The following is a 23,748-nucleotide window of genomic DNA, read 5'->3' as shown; positions in this document are numbered from 1 at the left end:
TTAATTACACAACCTTCGATTACTGACGTTACGAGCACGTAATCAACACGTTCGTGCATTTTAATCAGCTCATCTGTTAAAAATATCTCTTGTAGATCATATTTTTCTACAAATTATGTGTAGTCTGAAGAGAAAACGACTCCGCAGACCGCGCAAAGCATGAGTCAGACTTTGACCGGAATCGACTCTCAATGGCCGATTACAAAATTCTACGTTCGTTGTGTCACATACGCCAAACTTCCAACTGACGGTTATAGTTGCTAGTTGGTCGGTATACAATGAGGGGTTTCATTCGAAATCACACTGTAGACGGCACACATTGCGTGTAATGTGCGTAAACGTAATCGAAAGCGTCGTAGCGCGTGCCGCGCATTGTCATTATCTGTATAGTATTGACGTCAGAGAGGCTGTATGGACCAATGCTCAATTTGGAGGTCAAGTACGAGAGTTTTACGCTGGAAATGATGAGTCACATCAACTATTTAGGATAGTGGTGTTTCCCTATTTTACAACCGATGAATGAAATACACCATGACATTATAGAATCACGCTTGTTAGGATGCATAAAGCGGACTTTGTTCGAACAGTCATTGGACTACACCATAACATTACATTTGCGTAAGTACTAGACTATGGACAGAGTCCGCGTAGTACGTTTGAGGAAATTAAATATGCAAAGTCATGAAACAGGTTTATTTTATTGCGATCAGTGACTTTTAGCACAACTTTTAGCATCAGAGGAAAATGCCGAAAGATTTATGTTGACTACGTTTAAAATGTAGCTCTACTTTTTATTTGCGACCAAAGAAAATAACTTTATGATTTATTTAAATAAACTTTTTTTAATATTTAGTGGTAAATAATAAGAAAAGAAGAAAGGCTCCATAATAAACTCTCTTTTACAGATAATCTTTATAAGAATTCATTATTTTCCCTTACGAGTTAAATAGCTCTATTAAATGTAGAGTCAGTTCAGTGGTGTTTGTACTATTAATAGTACATAATATTTAATTGACCTAGCTTTGATTTACGAGAGCCATTTAATTATATCTTAATTTCCAAAGTATCACTCTTAGGACAGGTTTGCAACATTGTAGCGAAGGAGGTTGAAAGCCACTTAGCCATACTGATTTTAATTGTCTCAGTTTAACTGTTTTGGGTGTACGATATCTCGTTAATTACTTGTTCTTATACTACTTATTTCAACTTGTCGTAACATCCAAATGTTGATTGATAACCATTTCATATTATTATGATTATAATAACATAAGTTTTATTTATGCCTGAAAATATGTAGTAGATTTAATGTTATCTCGGGAAAGTTCAATAAAGTAATGAACGAAAATATATTATTTGATGAAATGAAATGGAGCAGTAAGTAATAGTATTTTCTTATATTAAGATGTTTCAGTAACAGGCTTTCAATTTATTAGATTTCTTGATGAGAAACCTGACTTGGAGGTATCTACAAAGGTATGTACGAAACAAATAAACGTACCGCTATTAAACAAGATATAACAGCATAATTTCGTTTGATTTGACATGCCGAAACAATTTAATCATTATCTCTGTCGGAAAATTAGCTATTATTGCATTAAACTATTATAAGTTTTAATTACAGTGTGGTAAGGTCAAAAANGTCAAAAGTTGTTTGATTGTCGAAAGAGTTATAAGTCTTGTGGGATAAAGAGAGGTATGTCAAAGGAATTGGCGGTATTTGGCAACGACCGCGGCGAGCGGCATTGTGGCCGGGGCAGCCGGCGGCATGGGTGGGCATGCCCATGCCGGAGGTTGGCTGAAACTTTTTGCCACCCAAATTCGAAAACCGAACAATCCGAACTACACAAACCCAAAAACTAGCACGCGATACCGCCGCCATCGCGTCAAAATCACGCACGGCTCTGCATCTCATTAATAAAACCATAAAATCCGAATTGAAACATTTATCTGGATGATATAATTAGTATCTAATTGGCAACAGAACACAAAGAGAAGGGTGCACAATTAAAACATTACTCCGCCGTCGTCAAATTATGTCGTAATTACCCCTACAATTAAAATCGAAGGTCATTACGGTGGTAAAAACTCGAGTGGGAAGTGATCCTCTTTTTGCCACGATTACCTAAGAATGAACGTGCGACAGAAGCGCAACGTCTCTTAATTGTAGGGATACTTGACTAATGGACTAGATAAAAGTGCAGCAGTTATGAGTGAGGGTTTTAATAATTGTGAGGATTAACGAGCTCGACGCGAAAAATACCAAATATTTTCTCAGGGTTATCATACTTTCACTCTTAATTACTGCTCGCTCACTTAGTAAGAACATTCAACAGGTAGTGAACCTAATTATTAGCAGGCCTGTTCATCTCCGCGAGTTTACATCGAAAACAAAACACGCACGATGGCCTACCTACAGGATACTATTCGACAAGGCCTCACATACGAGCGAACATTGACTCACGCACGCGTATTCTTGTGTATGATGGAAGAAAATAAAGAAAATGGTGTACTAAATACTGTGCAATATTTAACTGCCTAAATAATAATAAAAACACAGAATGTACTTTTTTAAGTTGCCTCAAGACACTGAGAGGTAAATACCTACAGGATACTATTCGACAAGGCCTCACATACGAGCGAACATTGACTCACGCACGCGTATTCTTGTGTATGATGGAAGAAAATAAAGAAAATGGTGTACTAAATACTGTGCAATATTTAACTGCCTAAATAATAATAAAAACACAGAATGTACTTTTTTAAGTTGCCTCAAGACACTGAGAGGTAAATAAGTAGTTAATATTATTCATGATAATTCATGCTAAATCATGTATTTCCTCCGCCATTTTCCGCAGTTTGGCACCTCACGTCACATCATTTTACCGAAGTCAGCCCTATATAGTTCCAAAATACTGGACTGTCCTGTCGATGACATTGACAGTGGGGCGCCACCGTCAATACCGGATCGCTGGTTCAGATTTTTGCCATGTTGGAAACCATATAGTTGAACGATGGTAGCGCCCCCCTGTCATTGAGTTTGGTGGGACAGTTCAGCTTGGGTCATCTATAGCTTCGGCGCAGTGCCGATCACTGACGTTTGTTATCAAAATGGTGCTTGACTCTTGAGACAGGCTAAATTACACCATATTGATAATGACATTGAGCATACATTTTTTTAAATACCTTCGCGAAGTAAAACTTCTGTACTTAGTACTTATTATTATTCAGTGTTATTAACTTATTAGTAAGTATCGTAATACAAAATCTTTTTTCATTTGATAATTAAATTAGCTTATAGAAATACGTAATGGATTAAAATTTACGAGCGGAAAGGACATTACTGAAACATACCTACCTCTTTTTTTCTAAGTCACAGTCTCCATAAAAACGCTTTAAATTATGCTGCCTTTTATGTATGAGACGGTCAGACTTTGAAACAACTACAAAGTTCATTTCGCTGATGAGCTACTTATCTAAACGACTTGTATGTTAATTTGTATTCTTGTGCTATGGTTGAAATTTCTTATAATGTACGAGTTCAATTACATTATGTAGGGTACTTTATGTAGAGTCAAATAGTGTTTTAATAACGTTAATAATTTAAGTATTTTTAATGAAATAAATGAAGCATCATTTAGCAAATTTTCATTGCAAATGGATATTTTATAGTTTTTTCAAGACACTATTTTTTAAGGATGTAAAAAATTATTGAACTCTATCATTCCTTGTCCCTTCTACGACCTCAGTGGCGTAGCTTGGGGGGGGCAGGGGGGGCCATGGCCCCGGGCGGCATATGAAAGGGGGCGGCGGATAAGAAAAAAAACATTAGCACGAAAAAAACATTAACAACAGCACGAAGAGTACATTTTTAATCTATTTTTTTAAGTAATAGTAACAAAAATATTTAAGGAGCTTACTTACCCCTCTAAAACTTGCGCCACAGATAATCTTTCGTGATTTCTCTTGTTACAAACCGAAATAAAAAAGTGGTTTGTAAATAGTTAAAGCCATAAGATACTTTTAAAACCGTGTATTTATTATATTCTGCAAGTTCGAAATTCAAAATTAGCTAAAATGGTAACTTTTAGCAGTAATTAAATCTGTAACTTGCTGCAAATATCTAATGAATTCAAACAATTATTTTAAAAAATAGCTTCGATACATATACAGGGTGTTAGGTAAATGGGTATATGAGCCGACACTAGCCCATGTTAATATGGTCATATAAATGGTATGGTGAAGTCAGAAAATAGATATCTTCATTTTAATTATTTTAATTTTCATACAAATCGGATTTTATAAAATTTATTTTGTATGAAAATTTAAAAAATCAAAATAATGATATCAAATTTTTGACTTCACCATACCATTTATATGACCATGTTAACATGGTCTAGTGTCGGCTCATATACCCATTTACCTAACACCCTGTATACATTTTTCAAACCACTTTTTTAATTTCGGTCTATAACAAAAGTAATCAAGAAAAAATATGGTGGCGCTGGTTAGCTAGGGTACAACCCTTAATAATATTAAGCACATATGTTATTCCTTCTAAGTTCAATGAGCACTATACAGGGTGGAAACGTTAAGTGATCTCACTCGATTATTTCTAAACTATACAAGATATCGAGGAACTGATTACTGATTCTGAAAGTGCTTCACAAGCTCTTTCAAACGGTACCAATAATAGGTTACAGAATAAACTGGATCTATCCGAAAATTCAATGTTTCCAGCTTCCATACATTTAGTAAAACCACATAATTTTAAAAACTTTACAAGATATTCAGAAACTGGTTACAGATCCTGAAAGTGCTTCACGAGTTCTATCCAACGATACCAATAATAAGTTACAAAATAAACTGGATCCATTCGAAAATTCAATGTTTCCAACTTCCATACATTTAGTACAACCACAGTCATGGCNTAACTCCCGTTCCCGTGGGAATTTTGCAATATCCTGTTGTAACTAAACTTTAAGTTTACTAAGGTACCTGCATGCCAAATTTGAAGCGTCTAACTTAAGCGGTTTAGATTTTTCATACAAAAGGATTTTCCCGATAATTCCCGTTGCCGTGGGAATTTCGGGAATTCCTTGTTGTACCTAAGCTTTCAGTTTACTAAAGTACCTACATGCCAAATTTCAAGCGTCTAACTTAAGCGGTTTAGATTTTTCATACCAAAGGATTTCCCGCTAGTTCCCGTTCCCGTGGGAATTTCGGGAATTCCTTTCTTAGTGCACCTTTACGGTACCTAAGCTACGTCCCTTCCAAATTTCAAGTGCATACGTTTAGCCGTTTAGGCTGTGCGTTGATATGTCACTAAGTCAGTCAGTTTCTCCTTTTAACGTGGTTTAGATTTTTTCATACAAATGTTTTTCCCGCTAACTCCCGTTCTCGTGGTAATTTTGCAATATCCTCTTGTAACTAAGCTTTGAGTTTATTAAGGTACCTGCATGCCAAATTTCAAGCGTCTATCTTACGTGGTTTAGATTTTTTCATACAAATGTTTTTTCCCGCTAACTCCCGTTCTCGTGGGAATTTTGCAATATTCTCTTGTAACTAAGCTTTGAGTTTACTAAGGTACCTGCATGCCAAATTTCAAGCGTCTATCTTACATGGTTTAGATTTTTCATACAAAAGGATTTTCCGGCTAATTCCCGTGCCCGTGGGAATTTCGGGTATTCCTTTCTTAATGCACCTCTACGGTACCTAAGCTACGTCCCTTCCAAATTTCAAGTGCTAAATTTGTAAACTATGAAGGGATATGTTTAATCATTAGTTTATCATTAATAGCAGGGTTACCATCTGAAATCGGCTATTATTGGCTATTAATGGCTAATAACTGCTTTTAATCCGTTATTAGCCAATTGCTATTAATCGGATTATTAGCACTTACCCATCTCTAGTCATGGCATTCAGTCTTGTTAATATTATAGCAAGTAAAGCCTAAAACCAATGTTTTCCAAGAATAATTTTAAATAAGAATGCATTTTACGAGTTATTTTAAGTGTTTATTATTTAATAAAAAAAAATATACTTCTGTTATTGTTTGGCTGGCATACATTTAGTATGGAGGCTGAAAACATTAAATTTTTGAATAGATCCAGTTAATTCTGTAATCTAATATTGGTACCGTTGGATAGAGCTTGTGAAGTACTTTCAGGATTAGTAATCAATTTTTTGATATCTTGTATAGTTTAGAAATAATCGAATGAGATCACTTATCGTTTCCACCCTGTATATAATTTAAGATAATATTTACTCTCAATTGACAAATAAATACTTTAATACTTGTTATTATTGTTTATTGTTGTACAGTGTGAGTCACGTTAAAGTGTACATAAATAGATGAATCTAGACCTATTTTTATCGACAAAAAAGATGTCAAAATTTTTTTTTTTTTTTTTAATTTTTTATAAAAAAATATTTCTTCCAATTACTTATTGTAAAGAAAACGTAATAACTTTTAAACTAAGCGGTATATCCTGATAAAATAAAAACAGTAATAATGCTAAATAACAGGCGATACTAAAAAAATACATAAAATACACAAAAAAGGCCAACAAATAATAAAAAATTATACATTTTGAAAAAAAAATGTGCTTAAAAATTCGTGTTTTTTTGGTTATTTGATAAATTTCTCCAAAAAATGCCGCTATAACCGGGGGTTTTTATTACTTTGTATTATTCTCTATCGTATTACCTTCGTAAAACCAAAAATCGCACGTCTCTATCCCTATCACAACGTTGCAATGATCGTTTGAACTAAGCCTCTCCGGGCGCCCCAATCAACGCTTCGTTAACAACGAAACTGAAAATGGCTCTAGATTTGTAATTTTGATCAAGACAAGTTAGATTTCAAATAAAAACAAAAGATTTCGAAGTAAAATCAGCATTTTAGTAACAATTAAAATTGTCTCTACCTGTAGCGGAGAATAATGTTGTGGCAGGCCTTTGTTCAAACGATCATAGCAAATGTTGTGATAGGGATAGATACATGCGATTTTTGGTTTTACAAAGATAATACGATAGAAAATAAAAATAATACAAAGTAATAAAAACCACCTGTTATAGGAGCATATTTTTGAGAAATTTATCAAATAACCAAAAAAATACGAATTTTTAAGCAGATTTTTTTCAAAAAGTATCATTTTTTATTATTTGTTGGCATTTTCTGGGTATTTTATGTATTTTTTCAGTATCGTCTGTTATTTAGCATTATTACTGTTTTTATTTTATCAGGATATACCGCTCATTTTAAAAGTTATTACGTTTTTTTTACAATAAGTAATTGGAAGAAAAAAAATTCTATAAAAAATTCAAAAAAAGTCTCAAAAAATTTTTGACCTCTTTTTTGTCGATAAAAATAGGTCTATTTTAATCTATTTTCATATGTACACTTTAACGTGACTCACACTGGTGTTACTTAATAAAGCTGAGCTATTTAATAAAATCAAACTTCCTGTGGGTTTCAAGCAATTGCTTCTCTTCTCTTTAATGTATTTTCCTTCTGAAGCAGTGCGTGGTAGTTTATTTTGACTTTCAACAAATAAGGTGAATAGTGTACCTGAAGTCCATTCAATATAATAAGTATTTAAACTTTAAAATATTTATAATTAAAATAAAGGGCGGCGGATTTCCGGACGGCCCCGGGCGGCGAAAAGCCACGCTACGCCACTGTACGACCTATCGATTCTTTGCCCAAAGGAAAGGCAGGCTGTGTGAAAACAAACATCAGGAGACGGCGCTTACCAACATGTGTGGGGCAATTACTGTAACGGTATACGAATACAGGAAAATGCATTACGGCCTAAGAACACTATAATGACCAACAGATATGCCACTCGAGCGACGGCACCACGGGAATGGTATCACGCGCAATTGACACTTATTAAATCAATGTGATGGCATTTGAGACGGCTTCAATGTAACTGTTCAGCTTTGCAAGAAGTAACAGTGGAAAGGAAATGGTATTTTACTCTGTTTTTGATTAAGTTTAGGGTTGATATCACATGCTATTGACACTTGTTAAATCAATGTGATGGCATTTGAGACGGCTTCAGCTTTGCAAGAAGTAACAGTGCAACGAAAATGGTATTTTACTGGGGTTTTTTGGTACTTAATGTTTTAATTTTTGTTTAGGGATTATAGTTTAAAAAAATTGCCACACTGAATGCGGTGTGCGGTCAGGTAAAAGAAATTATACATTATGCGGGCTGCATTCACTTCGACATGACCGCAGACCGCATCCAGTGTGGCAAGTCCTTAAGTGATGGCTATTTAACTAGTAGCATTACCATTGTTGTAAAGGAGGGGCTTGCGGTACTTATAAACAGATAACGCCGAAATGACAAACGGTTTTTCATTTATATTTTTTTATATGTATTCAGAACTATCAAGTTTCATAGCTATAGCAGGCTAGAGTTTATTTTGTGAATCTAATTTAAGCAATATAGTGGAGAGCTTTTTATGTCATAGTAAAATACGGAGACCAATTTCTATTACTTCAACTAGGTATACCATCCCGTGCCTACCGGCAAAGAAACTAGGAAAACAGAATGAAACTGAAACCTGCAAATTCTTCGTGTTTACTTCTTCTGCTTCTCGCTGCCACCATTCGTTCAGCATGATGGCTGATATTGCACTGGGATTTCTTTCTTCGCGCGTCCAATCAATACAACGTCCAATGTCATAAAAGATTTATAACACATGATACTTTACCATAACCCCACGTAAATAAATAATTTCTTCAAAAATAGATACACGAAAAATATTAAAAAATTCGAAATTTCACATTTACACAAAGTTAAGTGATGTTATCGCTCTGAAGTCAGTGTGAAATGTCAGCGAATGACAGTTTGATTGAGCATAGACAAGATTGCAATTTNCCCGTAATCCAGAATCCTGATACATAAAGTTAGCCTATTAATTTAACACAGGTACGACTGTACTCAGTGTTGCACTATCAAATGCAATTGACGCGCCTCTATGCCAGGGTTTTTATGTTCCTGGTCAGGCTATAATGCCGATTCCAAAATATTTTCTCCTGATATCAAAATTAATAATGACCAAAGGGTTCTATTATTAAAAGTAAGGAGATATAGCGCAGTGCAGACGGTTGCGAGTTCGATTCCCGTCTATAAAAACTGGATTCTATTTTGCACGAATTCAGAATTTATATCTATAATATAAAAATGAATCGCAAATTTTGCCAATTTTTTTTTTTAATGTTCCGTGAAGTCCAATGATGGTTTTTACGGCGAGAAAAGTTCGAATAATTTCCCGGAAAACTCCGGGCGAAGCCGCGGGTGGAATGCTAGTAAACACCACATGAAACTTTTTTGAAAATAAATGTTTTATCTATTAATAGTCCCATTAATAATTTTACTCACCTTATTAGGAGCTGTGTAGGATGGGCCAGAAACCGCTTCTTTTACACGAAGACCCTCAACAGCTTTAAATCTGTAACAATAAATATTGAACTATTATTAATTTTCAATGAAAATTAAGAAACGCTTTACTTATTTTAACGTCTTTACGTTAAAAGATATTTTTTGCTGTCCTAGAATAATAATAATATGTCCAGGCATAGATAATATCTATGCCTCTTCATTTACTTTCATATTTTTAATGCTTAGTTTATGATAAATCGGATTTTCAATTTTCAACTTTAAGTTTTACACTACAATTAATTTGCAGCTTTGATCGAAAGATTGATAGTATCCATAGTTAATTTACTTAACATAATTCAAATTTGAGTTTTTTGCTACCTAAACTAATGATTGGCTTGTGTTTAGATCGTAATTTAGTATTTAGGGTGCGCCGCGGGCTCCGCAATGCTTTTCGTGACCTAGGACTTTTTAAACACTAAACCAAATTATTTAGAACTCTGATCATAGAGTCGTCTACAGTATAGAGCAAGCAAAATCTAATTCTACAGCCAAACACATAAGGGTGATATTGTTGGTAGAATATTTTAAAGATGCAGTTTTATTAATAGTGGCCAATATTAGCAAAATTACAGCCTGTCATAACTCAGACGCGATCATGAAGAACATGAGTAAGGTCATAGTATAATTATTCTTACCTGTAGAAACAAAAAGTATAAAAAATTACAACCGAAAACTGCAGTTGCCCTTTGAGTCTGTATGATTGGTATAAATACCTCAGTCAAATATTAAGGGAAAGTGTTAGAAGTAAAGTCAACTCTAAAATTTGTTAAATGATTTAGTTCTTCATATACTGAGACTGAATAATGTATTAATATTTTTGGACTATTTTTCTACAACATTATTAAAATTATGCATTGTTATCTGACTGTTGTCCCCACAAGGTGGACAGGTAAACCTCAAAAAGGTACCAGGAAGGCGCTGGATGCAGGCCGCTACTTACCAACCGTTCAATCTGGAAATCATTGGGGGAGGCCTATGTTCACCAGTGGACATCATCATCATCATTTCAGCCATAGGACGTACACTGCTGAACATAGGCCTCCCCCAATGCTTTCCATGTTGATCGATTGGTAGCGGCCTGCATCCAGCGCTTCCCTGCTACCTTTACGATGTCGTCGGTCCATCTTGTAATGCCATGACATACTGCGTGCAAAACTACAACGCGTGTTTGTACCGACTCGCTGACTCGATAATAATTATCCGATAAATAATATTTGCGAGCAGAATATTACATTTTCGGAAAAACCTGGCGAGTGAAATGATACCTTCAATAACAAAACAAATGACAATGATAAAAACAACAGATGTCTGCGATATAATACCTATTTGATTTACGTAATAACGATCGGTGGATGAAAACAGCAGTTGCTTTGAATGTGCATAATAGAAATTGTTAATTTATGATTTTTTATGGAAAATTTTGTCTTCAAAAGACACTTGTGCAAATATTAAAAGACATTTTTTGTTATTGTAAAATGACGTATTAAAATGCATTAAGATATTATATGTAGTGTTGTGTGGTCATTCTTATGTGGTAGGGATACGAAATTGCACCAATGTAGGTATATTAATAAAAGGCGGCCGCCCGCGACTTCGTACGCATGGACATGGATCCCGTTTTACCCCCCCTTAGGGGTGGAGTTTCGTAAAATCCTTTCATAGCGGATGCCTAGGCCTACGTCATAACATCTACCTGCATGCCTTACAGCCCGATCTATCCAGTGGTTTGCGTTGATAAATCACTATGTCAGTCAGTCAGTCACCTTTGAGTTATTTTAGAAAGATAATGTAACATGTTGAAGCGCCTAGAGAATTTCTGAAGAAAATAGTTCATGTAGTAATTATTCTCATTGTCTAAGGTCAGTTATTGGTATGAAATGATAGAGTCAGTCATTGGCGTAATTTCTAATGGTGTTAACTTTGGTTGCTTTCTCCCTTTAAGTTCATATAACTTTTTTGTTTCCATGATAATGAAGTCTTGTTTAAAATTATTATACCTACCATGCGTTTCGTTTTTATATTCGTTTTCAACATAAAAATATCTGTTTTTAATTTCTTTTGTACAATCGACAATACATTTATGTTACAAAACGGCACACAAGACACAATTATTGCAACTTGATCGATTAAATTACTTTAATGATTTTATACATTTCCATAAATAATGTTTTGTCTCTTACAAAAGGTAGTTCTATTTTTATGCTAGCAAATTAATAAATAATTATGACAAGTGGTTTGTACAGGTGCTAAAGTTAATTCACCTGAGTAGTTTTTAACTGTCTTTTAAATTGTAATTTTCTGTGATTAATGTACTGTGACAGAATTTTTCTAGACACTACTTCCACAGCTGATACTTATGGCTGGATATGTATTTATTTAAGTCGCTCTACTGTTTAATCACGAAGAAATTTATTTTATTAAAGACTAGCTTTCCGCCCGCGGCTTCGTCCGCGTGGAATTTTGTCTGTCACAGAAAAACTTTATCGCGCGCGTCCCTGTTTCAAAAACAGGATAAAAACTATTCTATGTCCTTTCCCGGGACTCAAACTATATCTATGCCAAATTTCTTCAAAATCGGTTTAGCGGTTTTGGCATGAAAGCAAGACAGACAGACAGACAGACAAACAGACAGACAGACAGACACACAGAGTTACTTTCGCATTTCCTAGTATAGAAACCTTCGAGTAATTTCGGTAATTGCAGACTGTAATCATTTTGAAAACTTAACAATTCAGCATGGTGAGCAATTAATTATGCTGCTCATTGGACAGACGAATGATATAAATTGCTGATAAATAAATGTGTGAATAAATGGTGGAGATCATGCATTACTTAACATACATAAAGCTTCTTATCCACTGGAACAGCCTCTTCTTGAGGCAGCTTAAGGCAGGCTACTGAGTGCATGGCTCAGACTGAGGGAGATGCCAGATCGCGAACAAAAACCTCCTAAATCGCGGCGATAAAATTCGCCTCGTCGTGAGTCGTACCTCAGGTTGAGACAGGTCACCATTTGAGCAGCCACTTGACCCGAGGCTGTCTCTAAAAGGTACTATTCCTACCTCTTGTTCCCACCGCTGCAACTCCTGTGTAGTCAGGATCTTCAGCTTGACTCCCAATAAAAACCCAACCAGTGAAGGTAAGTCTGTCCCAGGGGAAAGTTAAACGTCATGCTGCTTCTAGAGGAGACCCAGCTTAAGATTTGATATCTTCAATGAACTCTAAGTTATATTTCAGTCTGTAAAAGTTGGTCTATCTTTCTATTTGCGAAAGACAAGATCCGGCTAGCAACATAAACGATACACCAACAATTTAAAATCACAGCTAACAACAATGGTGTTCAATCGAAAATTATACTGTGACTGATCCTATTTGTTTTTTTATGGGATGACCAGGATTTCCGTTGGGCAATCAGAGCAGTGCTATTTATGCGTAGAGCCGCCACTGATGTCTCATTGTTTTAGGTAACTTTGGATTAGGCAAAAAAGCTGCCAATGTTGTTTTAAGATTCGGCTTTGGGGTTCGGTATAATATTGAAAAAATCATAAGATATATCAAAACCTAACAGGCTGTCAGACATAAATGTAATTTTGTAAAACTGACTGACCTAAAAGTTAGCATACCTTACCTATAATAAAAGTGACACAGAAAATGTGTTGTTAAAAAGATGACACAAGGACGTTTTGGAAAACTTAAAAACATACTACATTATCATTAATTATTATTTAATAAATGGCACAGAATATCAAATTCAAATTCAAATTCAAATTTTTTATTGCATATTAAGTGTTATCATGCCTTTATCCCAATTCCCAATATTAATTATTTANTATAATATTTTATTTCATGACATCGACCCGTGATCGAAGTACCTAAGCATCTGGCCATTCCAAATTGTGAGTAATTATTTACCAATTTAATAGATATCAACCATCTTTAACGAGTTCTTCCGAGTCAATCACTTATCGTACGATTCTCATCAATCGAACCCTTAAGACCCGGAAGGCGTAGTTTGGGCAGGCCCCCAATAGGTGGATCGTCGATCTGGTGAAGGTTGCGGGAAGAACCTGGATACCGGTCGTTGTGGAAATTGTTGAGGAAGGCCTTTGTCCAGCAGTGGATGTCATTTGGCTGAATCGGATGAAAGTTCTCTTCTTGAAGGTTATTATTTAACCTTTGTTTTGTCTCCTGTCATCCGCTTTGCACTGGAGGGAAGACGAATCTTAATTTCGAACTCCTCCTATATTCTTCTGATGAATTTCGTTGCGGGTCCAAGGACAGTTTAACTTTCCCGCTGGACCAACTTGACCTTCACTGGTTGGGTTTTGGGTCAAGCTGTAGACCCTGGCTACACAGGAGTTGCAGCGGTGGGAACGAGAGGTGGGAATGTTATAGTCCCGTTGAAACGAACGAACCCTAAAATCAGTTGAGAGCAAGAACCCGATTACGGAACTCGTCTGAGGAGCGAGCCGGTCGCCATTTTGCGCCGCTTCCTATTCCGGCTATTGTTGCGCGTCCTGCCTGGTGCGTACGCGCACACGCACACATACAGCGCCGTTAGAAATTTAAGTTATAGGCCTAAGAAGGTTTAGAAGAGTATTTTGAAGCTGCAACTTGGTAAATGCGTATTTAAAGAAAATCTCGTTAATGACCAAAAGTTTCGGTTTACATTGATTGCCAGCAGCTCATCTTCATCATCATCATCGTCTCAGCTTTAACTCGTCATCGAAACACCAATTTGAGAACATGGAAACACATCACACAAGAGATTTTTATGAAAGCTCAGTAACTAATCGTGTTAAAATTATTATGAAGTGAACATTTATATTAATTTTAAGAAAGCAAAAACTTGTTTCAAAATCCATAAAAGTAGACCTTGATGTAACTTTTTAATTACTTGTAACCTTAGACAACAAGTCCTATTACAAAAATGCAATTAACTTTTTCTTTAAAATAATATGGAGCAGACATAGACAAAAAAACCTTTTAATATGTAAGAAGGTAGTTATTGGTAAGAACTATTTTTGTCACGCTCCCGATCTATTAGTTACCTGTACCAAAAAAAAAAACGATTCCATGCTTATGATAGTACGTTTTAAGCCGACAGAGCCTCTAAAATAGGTGTTGAGCTCCTAGACAAGGTCCGACAGCTGTTGTGATCGAAGCGAAATCGCTTCGCTGTTTCTTTTCTATGTTCATTTAGCTCCGTCAACAATTTTTACTTTGTCTAGGGTTAGGGCAGTTTTTATCTAAATTAATATTATAAAGCTAAAAGAGTTGGTTCGTTTGGTTAAATGCGCTAATCTGAGGAACTAATGGTCAGATTTGAAAAAAAAAATTATGTTGGATAGCCCATTTATCAAGGAAGGCTTTGGCTACATCACCCTACAGCCAATAGGAGCGGAACAATAAAGAAAAACGTTTCAAAGTGGGAAATAGGTATTATTCAAACAATTTTCACGCGTACGTAGTCGCGAGAACAGCTAGTGAATACGATCGAGGGTTTACCTATATCGACAATATCGAGTCTACATAAACAGTTTGTTATCGATCAGCGCAAGCGCATGACGTTCGGTTCGGTCGTACACACGCACACTACCGTCCCCGCTCATCAATGAACTTGACGTAGTTATACGTATCGCTCAATGAATGGACCTTGGGCGAGGTTGTTTGACTGCGCGAGCGCACTTCGATCGCGAACGATGAACTTAAGCGGGAAATTATAGAGAACGGTGACCGAGAAATTTGGAAATAGATCGATAAACAAAGTAGGTATTCCACTCAATGAAAATTAACAGTAAGAGCAATTACTGACTGCCTTGAAAACTTAAAAGCTCAGTTTCGGATATAAAAATACTAAGCCATAGTTTTAACGCTTGATTAGGTACTATAAGAAAAGCGTAAATAAATGAGATATTAACTAGCAGATGTCACATAAGTTACATATGTACAATAGTAGTCTTGATATGCCTGTATGTATTAGACTGTGTGTATTACATACAAGTAGGTGAACTAATGAAAATTTAGCATTTTTCAACAAACACATTATTGAAAAACCAATAAAAACAATTTCATTTCTTCACGTTTGGTGGCGATTAGTTCACAAATCACAAGAACTGACTAGTGATAAGTGATAGTTCTTGGTTGGAAATAACATTCTTCTAATATCTACCACAAAGAAACTTGTTTTTAAAAACAAGACATTATCAATAAACTTCATCGAGTCTTTATACTGAGTCATTGGAATGCTTTTATGTGCCAAATTCGAGAGTTTATGACCTATATACTGGAGAGTATATGTTGGAGTTCAATATCATTTACTATCTCTGGCAGCCACACAGATGAATCAGAGGCGCATGCCCGGGATGCCTCGTGGATGGCACGAGTGGATGATATATTCACCTTTTCTGACTAAGCAACGAATAATCTCAATGAATATGAAAATATTTTGCAGTGAAAAACAATTTTTTATGTTAGTTCCGGAAAAATTTAAGATGAAAACAACTTTATTGCTGATAATTGATGTGCTATCGTTATCTTGAATGGTTTTGTTTGTAAACACTTTTTTTCATCTTTTCCCGGATCTCCACTTCCGTAGATTATAGAAAGACTGCCGCATATCCTCGGATAAAAATTAAGATAGATCTCAATTGTATAGGGCTAAGTTTAATAGGAGTAAGTTTTCATTCGGTAAAAAATTTACAACTTCACACTCAATTTTTCAAGATCTGATCGCAGATTATTATTGAATCTTAGGGTTATACCTAGGGATAAAGCATTAGGCTTTCTCCAGGATTCCTCTATAAGGAAACCTTTACACGTACTCCATTAATAAAATAAAATTCAAATCGGTCAATAATTGTCAATGCACTAGTAAAACAACTCTATTTTTTATATTTTTTAAGCAAAATCTGTTGGCAACTTATGTCGAATAGCCAGAGTTGGATTCAAACCGCTGTTCCACTAAGTTGGGTGACTATTGAAATGATCATGCGCAAGGTCATTTATCCTTTCTCCGCACGCATCTTACGTTAATCTTACAAACAAGGTCAATAGAGCCAATTTGTTTCCGAATTCTTTTGGTTCCGGATGTCCATATTTAGATGCTCTTCTGTTCAAAAGTGGTAGCCCTGCGCATAATGGCGCCGCATGAGTCGCGATAAATTTACATTGACGTTTATAAGCTATGGCTGCGTGACCAACATTCGAAATATGCCAAGTTTGGAATTCAATAACTACCGGCCTTTCTAACCTATATGTGCCCAGCAACAGGTGACTTATAGGAAAAGCTGTAGGCTGTATCGATGATAATGTCGACTGAGTTTCTTCCGTCACTACTTCTCAGCACTAGCCTATATTTTGTCTCGAAGGGGTGGTAGGAAAAGCCATATTGGGGCTTGTATGAATCCCCTAAAAAGGGCCTTCGTAGCTACTTCGAGTAATGAAGAATTTGAAATTACAATTTGATAAACTGTGAGATTTGCAGTAAATACTATTGATAATACATTTTGTTTTGTGTTTTGTAAACAACAACAAATAAAATTAATATGAACCGTCCTAGATTTCCGGGAAGGAAAGAAATAATCGAGATAAACACTTGAAAATTTTATTCCAGATATTTTTCAATGAGTTCATACAAGAATCCACATTCATAAAAGAATCACCATTTTTTTAATGCAAACTAAAACATCATCTGTTAGATTCGTGATTTGCTTACTAAAGCTCGTGCCATGCGATTTTCTCACATTCCGCGTGAAATCACTGGCGTAAAAAATATTGAAATCATACAAAACAGAGCAGCCTGAGTCAGACATAGCGATGTAATGTTTGTTTGTTTTGTATTTGACTGAGAGTGTGAAGGCCGCTTTCACGTTGACTCATTCCATAATAATGATGTTCATATTTGCTATAAAAAGATAAGAATCTTAAGTAATATTGAGTTTCTATGTCTGATAAGTACAATAATTTATTTGTTAAATGATAAGGTTGAACCCAAGATCTCAATGTTACATTACTATTCTTAGATTCGATATTTCTCAACAAGACGCAAAGTTTGCTTTTAAGGCCCCTAATTTAGATTTTTGTTATAATTTATGATTTGACTTGATAGTTGAAACTTAATAGGTGGACTTGAACTTAAAAGCTTACAGGAACTATGCTTATACATATTATAATAGATTCTTATGAACTAAAAAATGGCAATTCCTGACTCCTTAACAGGACGTGGTCAAAATCTATGAAACATGACCACGCAAATGCCTACATCGCGTCATGGTTTTCGAAATATAACAAAAAGAATTCGATTGACGTCAATACACAGGCACCTTCTAAACTCTGTCACGAACAAGCCATTGTACAGTGTTAATTTATTTCGGGTATTTCCGATTGATCACTTTGTAAACACTAAGATTGCATCTTGTTCAAACCGCAATCGAACCTTTCTCCAGCGAATCGCGAGGCGTTGAGTCAACGTCTCAATGTTAAGCTTAAGAGCACAAAATCGTGTTTAGCTGTGACATTTATAGGGCAACAAAACTGGTTTACAGCGAAAGAAACACGCTGTAAAATTTTACGCATAAATTACAGATTCGACTGACTGCCCTTGTTCTTTCTAGCGGTTTGTTCCCGTTTCGTAAACGGATGCTTAATCATAATTTTTGGTGGTTTTATCTTTAAGCATACTGTCGCAGATCTCCTTGCGATGCATTCAATACTCTTTCTGGATAATTTTGTGTCTTCTTTTACATTATGTACATTAGAGTACAGGAGCATAAAAGTTCCACCATCACCGTAATAAACTTGTGTTGTGACTCGTGAGTAGTGAGGTTGTAGGGGGTAATCTCTGGATCTACTGAACCGATTCCGAACATTATTTTATCAATAGAAAGCCGAAACATTAACTTTCTGTGACAGAACGAAATTCACGCAGGCAAAAGCTAGTAGGTACCTACTTATTAAAATAAATAAGTTAGTCAGCTATACGTAACACAACTTTCAAGTTAGTTTTTACCTGTAGGTAAAAGTAATTGTTTCATACTTATTAAAAACTATTAATTATATTATCATGGTATTCCATATACATAGATAAAAGTATACTAATTAAAACTATTGTTGCACGAGAAAAGTAAAATCTACTTTTCGACTTTCCCTGTAAATTCTCAACCTGTGAAAAGTTTTAAAACAATGACAATTTCAGAAGCCTGGAAATATTTTCTAATGTTTGGAGGGTTAAATATCACTGAGGGCTTATTTTAGTGTAAAGTCATACTTGGTGTGGTCATTTGTAGTTTAAATGTTCACCTCAACATAATAAAATATTATTTATATTTGTTATCTGACTCCCACAAATGCCACAAGCTCTGCTCTATTTGTGCCATGATTTCCGAAAAATAAATATTTATGTATTTTGTTTAATTTAATTAAACAGATGCATCTCTTTGTTTCAAGTACCTAAACAACTGTGATCAAATACGAGATGAAGATCTTAAAAGTATAATTTAATGGAATAAAACTCCGTGTGGCGCCATCATATCACTTGGTCATCATCACAATAATCTAATTGTCTACATTAAGGAAAACATCTTTCATAGAGATCTCAATTTTTCAATTTGCAATGATTCTGCTAAAATGGTATGAGTAGTATACGTACACCGTGACCAACCACGATTTCACGGTTGTAAGATCAATGCTGTGCGTACGTACTATCTGACTCAGTGATCGGATACGGATATACCTAAGGCTGGGGCTTGACAAATATTGAAAATAAAACGCTATCACGGCCTATCTGGGTCAAAATATAAACTGAGTCAAAAACTAAATAAACTCATTCGACAAATTATTCAGTGAGTTTTAAATGCCCAATTTTATTTGTGTTTTTAATAATTTAGAGATTTACTTTCACATCAAGTATTTCACAATACACGTGACAATATGAACAATTTTAATTTGAAGCAAATTAATTTATAACAATGAAGGAGAATGTTTTGATATTCAAAAATAGATAGATAAATGATTAAAGCTATTAAAATTGTGTGATAAAGTCTCTACCTTCAAACTTCTCCACTTTTGTATGAATATTGTTAATGGCACTTGCACCATTTTAGAAAGGACAATATTTCTGTGAAGATAAACTTAAGTAAAAAATGTTTCAAATAAAAATCCCCAATTTGGATGTGGCGACCATAACCGACGACCTCATAAAGGTAGTAGGAAAGCGCTGGATGCAGGCCGCTACCAACCGACCATTATGGAAATCATTGCCTATGTTCAGCAGTGGATGTCATATGGCTGAAATGATGTTGATGATGAGATTAAACATTAAAGTTATCTATCGATATGTATCAAATGCCTGAATCGCTATTACACAATCCCCAGTCGAATATCCGGATAAAATCAGCCTACGCTACCACCATCACGGTTTCGCACATGGAAAAACCTAGCCGGCTTCCCCTGAAACAAATTCAGAGTGATGTTCGCAGATGAGTAAGTAATGAGATTGTAATGATTCCGTTAAGCTAGCACCCATAACACAAGCATTAAGTTGCTTACTTTGGGGCTAGCTGGCGCTGTGTGAAATTGTCCAAAGATTTATTATTTATTATTATTATTATTATAATGAGATAACCGTGACTCAGTAATGCTACTCTCAATAGGATCTCAGTTGAGAGTTCGCACGTAATTTTGTAATTGGTTTCTACGCTACGCTGGTGAGCTCAAACAGTTTTGAAGGACTTTTCTATTATATTTGTATCATTGATGTTACATAATAATATTTTGTTGAACTTTTTGTTTAACAAATACTGTTAAGGAAAATCATTACTTATTAGACCATTTTACAAACGTATAACCTGTGGAGCCTGTAGCCATTTAAAGGTAGAGTTTTAAAGTGCATTTTCTCAATCAGCAGTTCTCCCAGACATTTCATTGCACGATGTGATAAAATATCCTAAGTCTATTTTTTATGATTTTTGTACTGTTGTGTTTATCATAATAAAATTGTTGGCACAATTAATTCCCTTTTCCAAGGCATTAGTTCTTAAACGACTTTAATTTATTTATTATTACTTTTCATTAGAGAATTTAACTACGCGGCTGCAGCTGCTGCATGGTCCAAAAATAATTCGCCAGATTCATGATTCATCTAAAGTGGTGGTACTTGGTCAAAATATAGGCTACTTACTACCTACTACTCTACTTACCTTCATTAATGACTCTACTAAAACATATTCTCTAAACATTATTTGATATTGGTACTTTTTGTTTGATTTTAGTTTGTAAAATGTACTTTAATTTAAACACTAGCTGTGCCCGCGATTTCGTACGCGTGAAAACCCGTTTTCGCAACATTTTTCATTATTGCTCTGCTCTTATTGATCGTAGCGTAATGATGTAGCCTATATATAGCCTTCCTCGATAAGGGCTATCTAACACTGAAAGAATTTTTCAAATCGGACCAGCAGTTCCGGAGATTAGCACGTTCAAGTAAACAAACAAACTCTTCAGCTTTATAATATTAGTATAGATTTACAATTAATTTACATATTAGAAACTAGGTAGGTACCCAGTTGATACTTGAATGTCAATTGATATTAGAAAAGGTAACAGGAAAATAAATAATTTATTTGTTTTACTAAATAAACATCGATTATTATTATTACATTAATGTAAATTGTACCGATAAAACCTTAACCTAAGATGTGCTTTAATATTTTAAGGTAACTTTTGGTTAGAAACAGGTACCCCTGTTTGTGCATCATCTTGACATTTAAGTGTGTGTAACATAGAAAATTATAAGAATTGTTGAGATTTTTTATAGAACTCTATGTACAATGTAATGACAAAATTGACTGCTATTTCCACAACATTTATCTTATTTAAGTAGAAATACTACGTTTTGTTCCAGGATATAAAGTATTTACTTATTAAAGCAAAATAAACTGCAGAAAATATATTTCTACTGTAATTACGTACGCACTTAAGTATTTTTTAGACTTTTTTATGCCAGCATGAATAATCATGCGTTTATTGCAAAGCCAATAAACTGTATGGAAAACTTGAAAATGGAGTAAAACATTCCGCTAGCGACTTTTTAATGATTCATTAAACTGACGTTATTTGGATGAATTCCCCACTGATGGAAGTTTTTGTACCTTTGCCCTTCATTCATGTCCTAGTCCTATAGATCATAATTATAAAAAATATGACAGAGATTCTCAATTCTTTACTTTAAGGCTGTGACAATAAGTTCATATCTTCTCTGCCGTAAGCTGGTTAAAAGACAATCACCTATTTAATATGCTTTTAAAATATCATTTATTACTGCTGTTGGGCCAAATTGGAAACTATATTCGCAAATTTTTCACGCTTATGAGTAAACTCAAAGTTAAATACAGCAAGTACAACACCTTTGTATTTCAATTTCCAACTACAGGTGACGGCGTCGTGAAAGTAATTAAATAAATAAAGCAGTCATGGGGATGGCCCATTACACTAATCGAAGGTTTTGAGAAAAATTTGTGAAGCCTACACATAACTTAAGAATGTAACGGTTTGAATGCGTGGAGGTTTTCTGCATTTCCTCACGTATGCCAAAGATGAGTTCTCACAGGATATTAGCGCATTCTTTGGCTACTGAATCACTGATGACATGGTCCTATGGGATAAAAAGCCATAGAATGACGAATCACTAGTATTAATATAGGAAGCTATGTCAAAAATAATAAGGGTCCAAATATCTTTCTAAAATTAGCGAAACAATTCTAAAACAGGTTAGAATAAAGGAAAATAAAGAATATAGTGCATACTTTAATAAATTCACCTTATTTATTATTCTAATTCATGTCCCTAAGTGTGAGTCATTCAATAGGAATAACTTTAATTCAATTCTTTATAACCTTTCCTTGTTTATCTTCGAGTACATCGACCTATGTCGAGGTTATTACATAATTTACTCATTTCTGTCCTCTTTCTTATTATAGACTTACTACTATTTTTATGACGATAAATGTACCTAATACATAATTAACGACATCGCTTTTGTGATGAGATAAGAATTTGTGCATAAAAAATATCTGTCGTCCTATTTAAAATCTGTATTGAATCCAAAGAGACGTAGTCAACAAAAAGTTTACCAAAAGTCCTAAAATTATTTTAAAAACAAAAAGACAAAAATAACTTAAAAACCGTTTGATTATCGAACTGTATAGTATAAAAATACACACAAACAAAGTTATGTAAAGTCGTCGACGTATCGTTACGTTTTCCGCGGCGTGACCTTGGCCCGCGTCACGCGCGTGACGTCACGCCGCGTCACTTTTCACAGAACGCGGCGCGACGACGTCACGACACGCTACAATGGCCGTATTCATTAAGGGGTTTTTAAACTAATCAGGCCAATTTATGCCCGACTCATGGTGAATACTGGGAATGTCTCGGAGAATATTAACGTCCAGGATTTGACTCAGTAAAAAGTTACGAGAGTGATTTTCCAGCGGGAGAGTTGTGAGCGTAGGAAGCCGGAAGACCGATGGTATTGGTAATGATTAGAATCATGCTTTGCAATTAATGCCAGATGACAATCAGTAGAGCAAAAATATCACATTTTTGCGATAATAATATTAAATAAATTTTTAACTTAACCATTACGAAAATTATGTGTAGGCTTCGTTGTCTTTGCCGAAACTTCCGAATAACACTTAGCGGTTAGCTACAGAACAATAACCAATCAAAGTGAATTTTATATTTAATAAAATATTGTACTGTATTTTCAAGGCTTTTTTTAAGTTTTTAAATATTGGTAACGATTATAGTTTTTTTTTTAATTCTAAACTCATAAAATATTACTTCCACGATCCTAGTGACATCTATTGGGAAGTAGCTCAAATAATCTTTATTTCAAATGAAGTTAATCGTTATTGAAATCATTTATTTATTATTTATTTATTTTTTATTTTACTGTTCCACTTTCTGTATTTATTTACATTTTAAAACTTATTTTTTAGGAATAAATAAGATTTCACTGCAAAGTTATTATGGCAATATGCTAACAACGCCATCTATTGTTGGGTAGAAAAACCAAACTTCCCTGCTTTCAATGTCCGCAAACACGAATAGCATCACTGTAAATGTTTAGTGGGGTCATGGACAGAGAGCGCTAGTATGCTAATGTATTATTGTATGTTTACATTTTTGTCCATTTTCAACTTTAGAGTTTATTAATAAAACTTAGCATTAAACACTACAACACTAACGCTCGGTTGCACCATCTTACTTTNCTTACTTGAACTTTGACAAA

The 23,748-nt window shown here is 34.8% G+C and overlaps 1 protein-coding gene across 1 annotated transcript in view; it reads right to left on the bottom strand.

Annotated features, from left to right (window-relative positions):
- Positions 1-8,797, bottom strand: part of LOC114356716 (uncharacterized) — a 36,463-nt gene extending 27,666 nt beyond the window's left edge. The window contains exon 1 of the mRNA XM_028310049.1: positions 8,575-8,797. Within this exon, the coding sequence (XP_028165850.1) occupies positions 8,575-8,620 (46 nt within the window). The 5' untranslated portion in view covers positions 8,621-8,797. The remainder of the gene's footprint in view (positions 1-8,574) is intronic.
- Between the last annotated feature and the right edge of the window lie 14,951 nt (positions 8,798-23,748).

Source organism: Ostrinia furnacalis, unplaced genomic scaffold (genome assembly GCF_004193835.3).
Source record: "Ostrinia furnacalis isolate ACB-3 unplaced genomic scaffold, ASM419383v2 OfSCF2870, whole genome shotgun sequence".
NCBI lineage: Eukaryota > Metazoa > Arthropoda > Insecta > Lepidoptera > Crambidae > Ostrinia > Ostrinia furnacalis.
The sequence above is the reverse complement of the archived record's forward strand: the minus strand, read 5'-3'. Positions and strand labels throughout refer to the sequence as shown.